We start from the raw sequence: 15,849 nt of genomic DNA, 5'->3' as shown, positions 1-15,849 counted from the left end.
GCATGTAAATTAAATTTAGAACACTCCTTTGCATAGAGGGAAAGTCTGGCAGGCCAGGAAAAATCCACAAATGTGATTGCAGTGACAGAAAGCAAAACAAGACAGAGGTCTCTGATGTCCAGGCAGCACATGCATGCCCTGTGCAGCAGAAGTCTCTTCACAGAACTGTCAATGGCTTTGCTCCCCCATCCCCATGACGTGGTTGCCTCCATTTCCAAGCTTTCCAAAAGCTTCCAGACAAGATTTGAACAAAACCAAAACGCTGTGTGAAAGAGCAAGAACAAAGTCAAAGTTTATTGTAGTTATTATTGTATCTATCAAACTTCTATGTAGTTATTTAGGTACAAGCAGCAACAGGGGCTCCAATGGTTAGAGATTTCCCATCTTGCTGCTGCTACACCAGTGTCAGGAAGGATTTTGGTAAATGCTCTCCCATTTACACACTGCTCAGCACCATGGCAAAGCCAAGGGTAAGACTGGTAACTTGCAGGGATTGCTACCAGAACTTCAACATGGGTTAGGAAAAATGGTTTGCCTGTGTCACCACCTTTCCTGTGGCAGTAATCAAATCACGGCTTCCAGAGGAAACTGGAGTACTCTGCAGGAGGTTAATGTTGCAGTGGAAGGCTATTTTGATAAAGATTTAAGGGAAATGCCCTTAACTACAGTACAGATGAGGACCATGGCAGTTTCAACTTGTGTCTCTCATTGGAAAGCAAGCAAGCTGCAGGCACTCTGAGGAGGGACTGCGGGACAGGTGCCAGCAAACCAAACCCCTTCAGGACCTCTCCATCTGAAAATGGAGAGAGGACATAGATGAGTGAAACATTTATGTAGAAATCTGAATATAAATGCTAGTTTAAATACTTCTCAAGGCATCCTCAGTACCACTGTTGCTCAAGGTTTTTGTTTCACGGCTAAAGATAGCTCTGCTGGTAACATGAGACAAAATAACGGTGGAATTGTTTTACTCCAAGAGAGGCTGGGTACTAAGGAACCAGCTTTATTTCCTCCCACCACCAGCTCCTTCTAAAAGATGCTTTACTGAGAGCATTACCTTGTATTTCTTAAGATAAGCCTTAATGGGACCTCAGCATCCCTATGGCAGTTCTGTAAATGCAGGGCTGCCTCTGGGGTATGGCCACTGGCCTGTATCAGGTGAGCTGCTAATGTAAGTCAAGCAAGCCTACGTTTCTGCATTTTAAAATACCAGACTCCTGTTTCCATGACAGAACTTGAAAGAGACAAAGGGCTGAAGTCTCACAGCTTCAGAGTAAAACAGATTTTTAGCACAGCAAAATATTTGCTCTGTTTTCTGCCAGTCCAGTCCCAAGTGATGCAAGACCTCTCTTCCACCCCACTCTCCTTTGCACAGAATTGCTGTAGCTCCCTCAAGAGACAAGAGTATTTCTGCTGAATTTCCAGCTCTTAAGATATTTTGTGCTGCTTGTGGTATGCAAACGAGCTTTATGGGACTGGGATATCTTCACAGTGTTCAAAGCAGTGAAAGAACCCCAAGGTATGCTGCACCATTCAGGATCTGAAAGAAAATTGAAATTCTGCTTCTAATTCAAGGAAAAAAAAAATTGAGAAAAAAGCCATAATCTGTATTAAGCGCCTGCTTTTGATTGTGAGCATTAGCAGGCAGAGATCAGCACCTTTCCACTCTGTTTCTATAAAAGCTTTTATGCAGCCATAAAGTGCAGAAGGGCTGCAGGTAGATCTCTGCCAAAGATCATGCAGTTTGGTGACGGTCTTGGCTGATGAGACACTTCAAGACCTGATCCAGGGCATTGAAGAAACATGGAAAAGGATGCAGAAGCAGCAGGCAGTTACCTAATACTATCAAGTCTCAATAAAAAAATGACAAGCTGAGACATTCTGGCAGGCTTTCTGAATACCTAATAGGACAATGCTTGTGTAAACGGGCCTGGAAGTGAGGTGCAGAGAAATAAATTCACAGCAGAAAAAAATCCCCCAAACCCACACTTTAGCAGCAGCAAATTATTTCAGTTCAAAGCTCTTCAGATCACATCGGACCATAGGGTAACAGAATTAGCCTCACTAATTGTTTCTGCAAGCCACGATTCACGTCCAGTAGCAATTCAGCAAAAACGCTCCCACCCGAGCCAGAATACATAAGTACTTAACTTTTTGGCAGAGCGACCGTGAGAGTATTTGTACCTATGGATTTGCTGTGACAGATAAACAAACCCGTACTCCTTAGGGAAGTGAAAGGGAGTAAAACCCCGAGACAGTCGGGAGGGTCTGGTTTTTCCACGGGGCCAAGTTCTCACAGCGGTTTTTCCTTAAACCACCAGACCGCGCTGATGGCAAAGGCAAACGCGGGGGCATTCCCACGCACCGGGCAGACGTGTCTGCGCACGGGGGATGTAGGCGGCGGCGGGAGAGGCGGTGCGATGCCCTCCTCCTCCAGGTGGGATCCGCCGCTTCGGCCACCTCCAACACAGGAGAGATCCGTCCTTCTGCCTGCGCCCAGTTCTCCATCCCGCCCTCCTTGCCTTTTTTTATTTCCAAGTAACTTCCCCCGTCCCCTCTCCCGCCGGTCCGAAGGGGCGGAAGCGGCAGACGGGCGCGGGAGGGACGCGGGGCGGGCGCAGCGCGCAGCAGGGGCAGTCCGGCCGGCAAGGGAAGGGAAGGAGGCTCCGCGCCCCCGCCGCTGCTCTCCGCTCCCCGGTCTGGGGGCGGAGGCGAGGGGCTGCCGTCGCGCAGACACCGCCCCAGCGCCCGCGAAGCCGGGGCTGCTTCTGGAGGGGAGGAGAGGAGCGGAGCGGCGCGGCTCGGCTCGGCTCTTGCCCAGCCGGGCTGCGGGCGCTCGCCCCAGCCTCCCCCGCAGGTGGCCGCCTCAGCAGCTCCCCCTGCCCGCCGCACGGCCCGGTGCGCGGCGGCGGGAGGGGCCGCGTCCCGCCCCGCCCCGCCGTGCCGCTGCCGGGCGGCGCTGCAGAGGGCGGAGCGGGCGGCGCGGCCGGCGCCCGGCGCGGGCTGGCTCCCGGCGGGCGGCGCTGCTGCGTTGCTCTGGGAGGCGCCGCGGGGCCGGGCGCGGAGCTGCGGGCTCGGGGGTGTGAGCGGCCGGGCAGGGCGCCCCCAGGATGCTGCGGTTCCTGCGCAGGACCTTTGGCCGGCGGTCGATGCAGCGCTACGGGCGCGGAGCCGGGCGCGGAGGGCTCGGCGGCGAGGGGGACGAGCGGGACGGGGGGCTGCGAGGAGCGGCCGCCGCCGCCGTCGGCTCGGGAGCCTTCCCCTCCTCGCCGCTCCCCGGAGGGGTCGTGCACAGCGCCGGAGCGCCCGTCCACATCCCGGCGGCCGGCAGCAGCAAGCCGGTGCTGCAGTGCCGTGTCCTTCTCCTGGACGGGACCGAAGTCAACGTGGAGCTGCCGGTGAGTAGTGCGCGCTTCCCTCCGCCGCCTGCAAAACCGCGCCTGCAGCTACCCTCTCCCGTCCTCCGCATCGTCCCCCCCTCCACGGCGACGGGCACCTGCGAGTGCCCCCCCCCGGCCGCACAACAGGCGCCGTTCTCCGGGAAAGCCTCGCTAGTTTCGCCCTTCCCTCCGTCTCCGCCTGCATGCACCTGCTGCCAGGTGCGCGGCGCGCCTCCCCGCCATGACCGCCGCCCGCCCCCGTCCTGCCGGCGGGAGCCGTCTGCGCCCTTCTCGCCTCTCCCCGGAGCCAGCGGGGCGGTGGGCAGCCGCTCTCCTCCTCCCCTGCGCAGCCCAAAGCAGCCCCTTGCAGCGCTGCCTTTCTCCCTCCCTCGGTGCGGGCGCTACCTGTGCCTTTCCCCGGCTGGGGCGGGGGGCTGCCCGCCGAGCCCGCCCGACGGCACCGCCGGCTAGGGGGGCATCCCCTGTGCCGGCCGGGGGAGAGCGGAGCCTCTGCGGGGCAGCGGTGCCTTTGGCTGGGGCTCGCAGCACCTGTGGCGCCGCGGGGACAGCGAGGCGCGGCCGCGGTGGGGTCTCCGGGGGTCGCCGCCTCCTTCTTCTCCTTAGTTCTTTTTCGCACCGTCTCCGCTGCCGGGGCCGGCGGAAGGGCCCTCCGGGATGCCTGAGGCGCTCTGCCCGTCCCGAGGTGCGGGGCCGCGGTCAGGGCGAGCCCGGGCAGCTCCGGCGGTGCAGCCCGAGCCGGGTGCGGGGCCGGGGCCGGCGCTGAACTTTCTCCCCTCCCGCCGCTGTGCCGGAGGAGTGAGGAATGAGGAAGGGACGGGGCTGGCCTGCGGGGCTGTGCGTGTGGTGTTTGTGCCTGCTCGCTGAGGTCGGGCCGTGTTTGTCGGTGTTTCGGCATCCCCAAAGCCCGTTGTGTGTTCTTTTATCGCTCTTAAACGCAGCTGCACGGTGTGTATCGGTCATTTGCAGTTTTGGTGTTTTCATTCCTCACAGCTGCTAAGTACTCACCACACATCCTTTTTTTTGTTGACTTTTCCCTCCCTTTGAAACCCAAGTTTCCCGTGAAATAGTATGGAAGTTTATGTTTGAAAAGCATTTGATCTTCTTTCCATTTCAACCTAAATACTCACCAGCCATTAAGCTTGGTCTCCAAAAACAGGTGGGAGAACTTAGTAATAGTGAGTGTAACAGCTTGAGAAATTGTGCACTGCTTTAATCTCCAGCAATATAAAACAGGGTTTTTTCCAGAGTATCTTTAGACTCTTTTTAGGTGCCTTTCGTATTAGCTGTCATCTGTATATATTGGCATAATTTCAGTAAAACATGGAATTTGGCAACCTTATTGTTTCTGCTTGAAAGAAACAGAAGAGATTGAGTAAGACTCCTACAAGTGAAGTATGTGAACGGAGCCACCTAGAGATACTTGCTGCAGCATTATCAGGCCTCCCTTGCCTACAGACTACATTGCACATTTCTAGATATTTGAAATGCTAATGTATTTCCTTTCCTCGCATCTCCTTCTCAACTTGCTGCACTCCTCCTAGCATCTGAGCACAAATCTTTTATAATGTAGAGTTGATGATTGTTATCAGTGTGCTAAGCGTTTACTTATAGAGGTCTGTGTCAATAAGCTCGGTAAATATTTTGTTTAAGGTCATGCTCTGATTGTCAAAGGTCAGATTTTGCTGTAGAGCCCGTTTAAGACGGTCTGAGGGTTTGTAGGATCAGAAAGTGAGGTGATGATGCTCATAGTCTTTGAGTGCTGAAAACATATGGACATATCTGCTTGGCCCAGTAAAGAAACTGTGGAGCATACTTGCTTGAATGGACCTCCAAATGAAGTTTAGACTTGCCATTGCTCTCAGAATGCGAGCTGCACATGTGGTGGTTGTAGCTCAGCTGTCCAACGAAAGTGTAAGAAGTTGGCATTTTTTTTTGCCCAAATCACTAGAGTGATGGAGGACTTTGGAGCATGTAAAAGCTGTCAGTGTTCTGAGGATTAAAAACTGTTCTGTTGAATTACATATCTGTTCCTCATGTTTTTTTCCTTTCTTTAACAGAAAGTGACACCCACACTGAGAGTTAGAAAAACTGAAAGAGGCATTGCAGTGTTTATAGAAATTGATCAGTAAAGTTTCTCTGAGCTTTGCAGGTTTATATTTCATGGGAATAGGGCGTGAAACAGAGCGTGCTTAATACTCACAAGCGGAGGTATGGGATGGTGGAGCTGAATGAATTGAGTAACATCCCTTAAAAAAAGTGTATGGTGCTTTCTTTCATTTTAGCTCAAATTTTATCAAAAGGAGGGAGTGTGGGCTTCATCACCAATGAGCAGCTTACTCATGGAGTCAAGTACAGAGATGATTGCAGAGGATTTCACTGTGCTGCTGATTGTGTTTGCAAGCACTTATTTCAGGAGATACTGGCGTCTATAAAATGTGCTCTTCATGCTGACACCACTCCCCTCTTGCCTTTCTAGTTGAAAAAGGAACTTGTTGATATTAGAACACAATACTCTTGCAACCACAACTTTTTAGGCTATCTCAAAGACTTTGTTTAGAAGTAATTGAAAGGTTTATTTGATTTCAAAGACTACGGGGTTTATTTGCTTGTGTGGAGGAATGACAGAAAAGACATGACTGGAGGAAAATTAGCTATATACACAGAAAAAAGGTTCTGAATTCTTTTCCTATTAGTTATTGTTTCATTTTTTTATATATTCCAATAAAACTGAAACCCTGAAACTTTTGTTCAAGTTAGATGTAACATGTTCTGCCACAGTGTTTTCTTATAGGTGGGGCCTGTTGGAAAATAAATCCTGCATCAGTAAATCGATAACTGTCTTTATGGTTAATGTGATAATTTGTGTCTGTATCAGAAAGTACATGTCTTTTAAGCTCTCGTTAGTTTATGATGGCAACAGAAGCAGAGATCTATCCTGATCTCCAAGTTCTTCCTTAGCTGGTTCTTCTCTAGGCTGTATGGCAGTAGTGAACTAGAGTCACCTTCCTTCTTTATTGGTGCTTCCACACCCTCTTTCTCCTGGAGCATTTGCACTTTATTCTTTTTACTGCATGTGCTCTGCCCTTGGACTACCCCATCTGCTAGCCTGCCCTTCTCTGTGCTGTGTACTCTCTCATTTGTAGGTGTTCTCTGGCTTTCACAAACTTGTTTCGTACCCAGCTGCCCCCACGCAAATGTCAACATAAGATTATTCTGAGCACTGCAGATACCCCTGGATAATGCTTTCTGTACTCAGCTTCTTGCATGAAATTTCAAGGATTGCTTAATGATGCTGGCTTTTTTCTTCACTCTTAAGGCAAGAATCATGTGCTTTAAAAGTATTCTTTCTAAACAGAATAATGCACTGGATGGCTTTAGAAACCCACGAGCCCCTCGGGGCCCTGTGCTGAATGTGAGATGCTATTAAGGTTGGTGCTGTTACACAGGAGTGAGTGGCAGTTGCCCAGTTCTGTTGCTGTGGGGTGATTTCCCATGGGAAGGGGAACATAAATGGTGTCATTACTTCTTCTTGACCTGACACCACGTGTCTGCACATCTGAAATCCCGTGATGAGAACTGATGCAAGGAGAAAAACTCTTCCATTAGAAATCATCCCTCCTCCCTCACACATAGCTGTCTGTGTAGTTCTTTTTACCATTGGGAACCTGTTCAGTATCTTGTGTGTTCCACTCTCACACTGGAGGCTAGTAGCTGGTCAGAGTTTGCAGCATGGTTGTAGGTAGATGGAAGGCCTCTTGCTCACTGTTGTCAAAACAATCCTGCCTCTGTTTTTCTGGAGGACTCGTGACTTTAATGAGAGAAGAACTGGTTGTAGGTGATGCTGTGTTCTTACAGAAAGAATGCAAGGGGAGAGCATTGACATTTAGGCAGCAGTGATGGTGCCTGCTAGCTAATACATAGATAGCTTTCAGATAAAGCCAAAAAGCCAAATTTTTCTTGACTCTAAAGCATGATGGCTGACATTTCTAAGAACTGAGCCTTTGATTTTTAATTAGGTGCATCTTATGAAAGCTTAAAGGGCAGATATGAAAGATGGCTATTCAGTGTGACTGTCAAGAGTAGCAGGAATTAATGTTGCTTAATGCTGTTGAAAATGGTATTTTCTGATAAATTGTGGGAGGGCGGGAGGAAAATGTGTAGAGTGTTCTTGGCTTTCTGTAGTCTTAAGTGGGATAAAAGAAGAAGCAAATGGTAAGCTTCCTCCACTATGAAAATCCTCATCCTGCAAAGCAGATCTGAGATACCTTACATTTTCTGTGATGTGAATACACAGCAGTCAACATGTTGTCTGTTATAAATACTTCTTTCTAAAAATCTTCTTGTTCTGATAAATTCCTCTGCTGCTGTGAAGGCTGTTACAAAGACTTGTGTGATGTATTAGAAAGTATGTAATGTTTAAGGATTAAATTAATCAACAACTCAAATATAACTCTTCAGATCTGTGAATTATTTTCAGATGAATGGCTTTTCTATTATTTCATTGCCATCCTTTTGGTGTATCTGTTTTAATAATTGTTTTGGCTGCTATGGAAACACTTCAGGATAGGAATAGTAAATGTTCTTCAGTACTGTTTTCTAATGTCTGATCTGCTATGTGTCATATTCTTTTCTTATTGGGGTAACATGAACATAGCAAAAATTGCTGTCTGGCCTCCATGCTTACATCAAATGTAAATGTTAAAGTAACTCTAGAACAGTCATCTCAGTTTTATTGATTAGTGTATTTGACTTGGTAAAGTTATAAATATCAGGAGAGAAGTGCAGCTCATTTTTTCTTTCTTTCATATCTTATGTGACTTCCAAAAATGTTTCAGGAATATTATCTCTAGAGACATGCTCTAATATGCATGTAGATACTTGGATTCAGGTCCTGCTCTGGAGTTTCCTAACTAAGCAGTTACACTCACATACACCCCCCTCTGACAGACAAATTACATCACATGGGTAATGGAGTTATTTAATAAATTCTTTAAAGCTTTTATCAATTATAAAATTGGTAATATGCCTTCTTTATGCAGAAGTTACCTTTCAACAACATAAAATTAGAATACCTGCTGGAAAATGTTAAAAGCATATTTGCAACACTGGAAAGGGAAAGGCCTCTCATATTCATGAGTTCCTATGAGCACCAGCACCAGTAATTTCCTTCATAAACTGATCAGGCTCTGTTGTAGAAGAGGTTGGATATTTTTGCTTCTTCAGTTCGTGTTGAAATGCCTTTTGAGTACCTTACAGCTCTGATTAAGCAGCTGTATCTGAAACTCAATGTGTTGTCTGCTGGTAATAACCTTTAATTATGTTATCCCTGTTCCATATGCCTTGATGCATTGCTGCAGTGTGTACTGGAGGTTGTGAAATGCATTCACAGTACAGTCACATACAGAATCAGGTACATGCACAGCCCCAGAGAGAGAAAAATGAGATGGGGTGTGCAAACATGACTGCAGCCATGCTTCAGAAATGCATGAGATTAGGCTCTTGAGAGAAAAGAGGGAATTTTTGGCCCTTGATGTGCTTGCCAAACATCCCCAATAAATCTACAGCAGATAAAAGAAGCATAGTAGGAAAGGGAGTACATTGTAGAATAAGGAGACAAAAAGCAGCGTTTTGTTTTGGCATATGTAAGAGAGATTCTGCTTGTGAGTTCCATTAGTTATTAATGAAAACCAATACAATTTTTCAGTGTAATACAGATAGACAGGATGACAGGAGTGCTGCTGCAAAGACTTGACAACCAGGCAGGGGGAGAAAGCCAGTGATGAGAGCAGTGTAATGCAAAAGCAACAGCACCTGGTACTAATTCTCTGATGGAGAGCTTCTGTGTTTGGGGAGAGGATAAGGTTGTTGTATGCATTTGTTCAGAAGCCTTTTAGCAGTGGACTAGCAGACAGCTATGCTTAGGAGAGTAACCATGTGAAAAGTCATTGTGGCTCTCATTTATTAGCCCAAAAATGCGTTTCATAGCAGATGTTTGCCCTGGGCTTACCTGTCTGATAGCAAGCCTTGGAGAAACTTTGAGGACTACCAGGGGTTTGAAGGGAGAGGGTCTCTAAGAAGGAAACTTACAGAACAGTTTGACAATACAGAAACTTTTTTGTCAAGTGTATGTCTAATATGTTTTGGGGCTTTGTTCTGGTGTTTCTGTTCTAGCCTATAGTGCTGGGTGGGAAGCCTGTAGCTTTGGGCTCTTAGTCCTGAAGAGGAAAAATAACATCTGGGCGTGTAAAAAGTTCCTATGAGGTAAGAAATGGGAGCAGAGAGACTTTGGAAGTGCAGTACATGTGTAAGAGCAAGCAGAGGACTAGTTTTGTTTGGATTGCAGAAGATGGTATAGGAAGAAAAAAGCTGAAGAGACTGTATGAATGACAGTATAACTATATATAAAGTATGGGATTTATTGTTCATCTGTTTCTTTTCTGAAACAAAGGGGACAGCTTCTCTGCTCCTGCTTCTCTGCATATGCTTTGTCTTCATGTACTTCCTTGTGCTCCTGTTTGCACTGCCTCTGTAAATACCCTTTTTTATGTAACTTTCTCTGAGAGGCCTTGTTTAGTGTCTTGCCTTCTTCAAGCCTAGGTCCATTTTGCAGTTCAGGTCTTCTGTTGTTAAATTCCCAACCATTTCAACTCTCCCTTTTCATTTGCAATCTTCTCCTTCAGCAATTATCTATAATTTTTCTGTGTGGATGTCATCTGTATTACCAGCATGATACCTAATGAATCTTCTTCTTACAAGAGCAGATTTATTTTAGTTTTATGGATCTTCTTTTATTTGACTCTGTTTTCTCAGTCTGTAAAAGTAGTTTTATTTTCCTCCCAGGAGCAGCTAGCTACACAATCTGTGAGGGATCTCTTCTGGAAGGCACTCTTTGAAAGAGCATTAGAGGTCTGCTTCCTTCTGGTTTGAGGCTTGAGCGTAGTTCTCTGTCCTATTCCCTCTTACTAGTTTAGAAAATTTCCGTGTTTTCCTGCAGTTGTCAGGAATTTGAAAGGCTCTTCAGTCCTGTTCCTTCCCCAGGAAATGTTAATTTCCCTGCTGTGGCCATGGATCTGTGGCTGGCTCTGCAGCTCATTCAGGCAGCTTGACTCGCCCCTCTGCCAGGGCACCCTGCAGTGGTGCAGGGTGAGGGCAGCTTGGTGTGAACATCTGTACAGCTGACATTAGGGAAACACTGGTAGCTACTGCTGAAGTTATTAATTCAAAGGTTAATCCTCCATACTTTAAAAATGTATGGTTTCACATGGGACAGCAAAAATGGACCTGAAAAGTCAAATGATGTGGACAGGGTGTGGAGAGAAGGAGGGAGAACATACACATCGTTGAGTTTTTAGCCTCTTTGCAAAATAAATAGAAGGATAAGGACAAGTACAAATAGTTTCCTTTTTTGCTAGAATGATGAACTCAACAGCTGCTAGCAGTATGTACAGTGTTTCTGGGTTAGTATTTTAAATACTTGAGAAACAGGGGGCTTTTAGTACTTGTTTTCCAATGTAGACTTATGGTAAATGTTCTTTTATTCTTTTATTTTTTCTGCATTAGAAATAAAAGGGTTGGAGGGTAATGAAGTGTTTAGAGTGACCATCTGCTCTTCATTTGACTTACTATTTCCATTTATTTCTATGCATCAATTTAAATGTGTCCTGGACCATTAGCTATATTGTGATGAGATTATTTTGAAATATTTGTTGAAGTTACAGACTCAGACTCCTGCTATGAAGCATGAAAAATATTAAGAGTTAATTTATGTTGGCTGTTTGGTTTTGATCCGTACAGATTCAAATTGTTTCCCTTCCTTGTTGTTATGGAACCACAGATAGTTTATCCAAACAAATACCAAATGTTGTCTTTTTGTTTTCCCTTTCTTTTTTTTTTCCTTTAAACACCATGAATTTATTCTGTATTTCATTATCTTAATATGTGTGGTACAGTTTGTATAAGAGACTGGAAATCCTAATAGAAGAGCCAGTTTCATGTTTGTGAAATATTACAAATAACTCTACACAAATACATGGAGAATGTTGCTTTCTTTTGAAGAACTTCACTTTATGTGAACATAGCAGTATCAAATATACAGCTAGAAAAGCAGTGTTACCATTTGTGGATTGTGACCTGTAATTTAATTATTCTAGACTGTAACATTATTTTGAAGGATAACTTATTTGAGGATTAATTCTTTTGTGACTTTTTGAAAAGAATGCTTTCCTCAGTAGTTCTTTGTAGCACTAGTAATTGATTATATGTATTATTTTCATTTGTATGTTATGTATATATCTAAAATAAATGAAGAGGATTGAGAGGATTTTTGTAATTTAGCAGTCTTGACTGGGAAAACACCTGTTTGTTTTTTTGTTCTCAACTGACACTAAACAAGGATACTATTTCCCATTTTTAAGTTTAAAGTTTCCTGTTGTGTGCTTTTCACTATGTGAGATCTTGTAGATTTATATATTGGATGATGAACAATTTTAGTTGCCTTTGTGAAGCTTTAAGATTATTCCATGTTCTGAACAAATTCTCACTTTGATTTTGATAAATAATATCAGCAGGCTAACTGCATCACATCTCTTTTGATGGTATGAGGTCCAAACATTACCTGCTTTAACTGTGCAAGTGAGTCTTTTGGGTTTTCTGAGAAAATAAGCAGTCCTATGAAATTTTTTCCTTCTTCTCCCTTGTTTCCATCCAGAATTGATCAAGGCTGCTTTCTGTCATTTAAACAAATCTCTTTCATACCTTGTTAGTGGTTCCTGGATCTATGAAAATGGTATGATTTTAAATTAAGTGCTTACATTTGTGTAAAAAGACCAAACTCAAGAACTTCCATTCTTGTAAGCAGGTCTGAACGCACCCGTGTTCAGTGCAATCATTGTGTTGCAATAAAGATCACTATTCAGTAGAGATGCTGATCCTCAGTGTGGAGGTTTTATATTCAAGCTACTTACTGAGTAGAAATTCTTCCTGAATAATGAACCTTCCATGAGTGCTGCGCTTTGAGAGATGATGAATGATGAGTCTGTTATCTCTTTGAATTAAGCAAATAAGTGAAGAGTGGTGGTATTCTTCAAAGTAGGTCGTATTGCTAGGAAGGGCAGCCCCCTGCAAGTGTAAAGTCCAGCCAGCAGTATCTACTTTTCTCTCATTTTTTGGGCTTTGGATGTCTATGGAAATTGCTGTGAATTCAGACATCCTGCTGTAGTTCTGGGGAGGGAGGAGCTGGTTTTATAGTGTAACAACATAACTTTGTTGTGCAAAAGACCTTATTTCTTTTCCTCCCTCTTCCTGCTGTTTCATGTTACTGGATTTGATTTAGTTTCTTTCCCTGCTGTTCAGCATCGAGGAGAGGGTGGCAGGAAATGTTCTGCTTTGTGCCTGGCATCCCCTTTCCCTGAGGGGGAGCATTTCCAGCCCTGCTCTCACTGTCTGGCCTCAGCCCAGGGGGCTCATGTGCCCAGGGCACGCTGTGAGCGGGGCTGGGGGCACCCAGCTGCAGGGTGGGTGGCTCCGTGTGCCCAGCATCTCTCTGGCACGGCTCATTCTGCCTGCAGCTCTCAGCAGCACGCTGGAGTTTTGTTCTTCCAGTTAATCAGATGTTCATTGTGATGGGTTTTCTTTTTAATGGGGGAACTTGCTTACTGAGACAGTAGAGACCCCTGGTTCCTTTTACAGAGGCCAGTGAAGCCATTAAATGTTGACTGTAGCACTTTTCCCATTCTCCTCTAAGCTGATTGCTTAAGCTGTTATCAGCCTGTGTGTGTGCTCTGTTGCCTTCATTCCCTTCTTCTCATACAATGATATGAGAAGATGATTGGATTTTCATTTCACATTTGGATTTTCTCTGTTCAATGAACTGTTTCAAAACTTATAAAATCAAACCCCCTGTTTTTAGGTGTGAAAATCGGTGAGCCTTTGGGGCACCAAAACTCAAACTGTTGCAAACAGCAGGCACTTGGAGAGGAATTTTTCTTTTAATTAGAGGGGTTTAGTTCGTGAAGGGCGTATAATATATTTTGGGAGGTCAGTCTGTGAAGAAATAATCTCAACAACAAATATTTTATACAATATTCTTAAAGTTATAATGGTAAACAAGATGAAGTTATTTGTTGGTTTTTGCCCTCAGTGCAATACAACAGTTATTTACCCACTGCCTTCATGTTTTCCCTTGAATTCCCTGAGCCATCCCCTCTTGTGTTGGTATTACTTATAATTGTGGGTGTTTTTCCCTGTGTAGCATGTTGATGCATTATATGCATTAAAATTTATTCTACAGTAAAACTTTTCTGATGTGTCATTTCTGGCTTTAGAAAATAAAGATGTTTACTTTAAAGATGGAAAAAATGAGGAAGGAGTTGGCACATTTGTCTGTATATTAGCAAAAAAATAGGCCTAAGTTGATGACTGCATTTCTCAGAAGGGAGTGGGAATAGAAAAATTCAGTGCTGTGAAACAAAAACAAGTGGGTTTTGTTTGCTGCTATTGAAATTTGCCAGCAGATATTCTCATTTTACAGTTCATGTGCTTGGATTTTGATGTATTTTCACATTAAACGCCCAGCGTATTTTGATCTGTGATTTGATCATAAAACATGTTTTGTAAAAAAAAAAAGTTCATCTGTTTCAGCAAACGTTTTGCTTTAACAACATTGTTATGGTCAGAAGAATGGACCATATTTAATACATGTTATTGTATTAGCTACTGATAGAATGGTTTCTTCTTGAAGAATTTCATCTCATTTCGAGATAGCAAAACAAATCATCTGACAGCATTTCCAGTATGATCAGAATCTTGAAAAATTGTCAAACAAAGCAGAAAGATATGTTCTTTCATAAACAGAAAATACTGTTCATCCAAATTCTGTTTCAGAAAGCAGATTTTTCCCTGTATAAGCAGCCAGTTTCTCAGCATTTGTGTAATGCCAGGAGGGGAGAACTTACCCAGCTGTTTCAGTAAGCTGCATGCTGGAAGCTTTCTAGAAAGAGAAAATAGTGAGAAGAACCTCTGTGTGACACCTTTGTGTGAGCTTGCTGTGACTTTTGGGAGATGCTGGGAGTGGGAAAGCTGCAGTGCAAGTGCTGGCTTGAAGGGTAGCCCTCAAAATGAACCTTGTTTCTTTTGCACTCTGTAAGGCTCCTTACTGCTTACTGAAACCAAAAGTTACTTCTGAATTTAGGGCAGATAGAGGTTTTACATGATGCCAAAATCTTCAGTAAGGTGTTTGGAAAAGTTGTTTCTTGCAAGCCACAGGGCAAACAACTGGTTAGGTTGTGAGAGAGATAGGGGAACATCTAAAGAATATGAATTCCTCTTTAATGCATATGCACTAACCTCATTAACAAGATAAGGCTGTCAAGACTGGGGCAGCATTAAATGACTTGTGGGAGCCAGCAAATGCAGATCCCATGAAAAGCCTCAGGCCTGAGGAGCTCTCCCTACAGACAGCAGCACTGCCTTCATTCCTTGCACAAGTTTTGGATTAGACTCCGAAATCCTGTATATGGGAAGGAAGCTTTTCCCCCAGTTTTCCTTTTAAGTCTTAGAGACCTACATATGTTTTCTGTACTGGTTTCTTAAATGGTGCAGTGGTCTGTCTGCATTGCAGAGCTGATCCAGGTGAGGTGGAGGATGAAGTTCTTTTCTTTCTGTTGTCTTGTGCATGATGTGAAAGTGCTCACTGGAAACAGCAGATATTTGACTGACCCTGTGTGATCTAACTCCAGTTTGTGGTGCTGAAAAAGTGTCTCTGAAAGCAAAACATGAATTCAGTGCCGTTCTGGAGGGACAAAATGTGACCACTTCCTCTGCTTCTGAGACTGTGGTCTGCTTTGCTTGGAAAATCTCTTCTGTGAAATGCCAAACTTGGGTAATCTCTGCCTCTGCACAGATGGTAGTGGAAGCTCCCTGAGAGGCAGCCGAGGGCGTGGGAGGCTGAGTGTAGGGCTGATGTTCTAGGAGATCAGGGGTGACCTTACTGCTCCACAGCTGCCTGAAAGGAGGGTGGGGACGGGTGGGGTCACTCTCCTCTTCCAGGTAACAAGACACAGGACAAGAGGAAATGGCCCCAAGTTGTGCCAGGAGATGTTTAGGTTTGATGTTAGGGAAAATTTCTTCACTGAAAGGGTTGTCAAGCATTGTAATGGGCTGCCTGGGGAAGTGGTGGAATCACCATCCCAGGAAGTGTTCAGAAATGTGTAGATGTGATGCTTAGATATGTGATTTAGTGGTGGACCTGGCAGTGTTAGGTTAGTGCTTGGACTTGATCTCAAAGGTCTTTTCCAACCTTAATGACTCTGTGGTTCTACAATGAAAATCTATGCTTTGGAGTATACTTCTCTTTCTGTCCTGCACATGGACATAACCCACAGTACTAATAAACTTGGGGTGGTTTTACTGCAAAGGTGGGTTATAAATGGAGAAATGGCACTGCAGACAA

General features: G+C 44.8%; 1 protein-coding gene across 4 annotated transcripts in view; it reads left to right on the top strand.

Moving 5' to 3' along the window:
• Positions 1 to 2,986: 2,986 nt before the first annotated feature.
• Positions 2,987 to 15,849, top strand: part of EPB41L4B (erythrocyte membrane protein band 4.1 like 4B) — a 169,800-nt gene continuing 156,937 nt past the window's right edge. For all 4 annotated transcript variants that reach the window (XM_064705605.1, XM_064705604.1, XM_064705603.1 and 1 more), the window contains exon 1: positions 2,987 to 3,398. In XM_064705605.1, coding sequence (XP_064561675.1) covers positions 3,111 to 3,398 — 288 coding nt within the window. In that variant the 5' untranslated portion in view covers positions 2,987 to 3,110. The remainder of the gene's footprint in view (positions 3,399 to 15,849) is intronic.

Source organism: Zonotrichia leucophrys, chromosome 2 (assembly GCF_028769735.1).
Source record: "Zonotrichia leucophrys gambelii isolate GWCS_2022_RI chromosome 2, RI_Zleu_2.0, whole genome shotgun sequence".
In the NCBI taxonomy this organism is placed as follows: Eukaryota; Metazoa; Chordata; class Aves; order Passeriformes; family Passerellidae; genus Zonotrichia; species Zonotrichia leucophrys.
The sequence above is the reverse complement of the archived record's forward strand: the minus strand, read 5'-3'. Positions and strand labels throughout refer to the sequence as shown.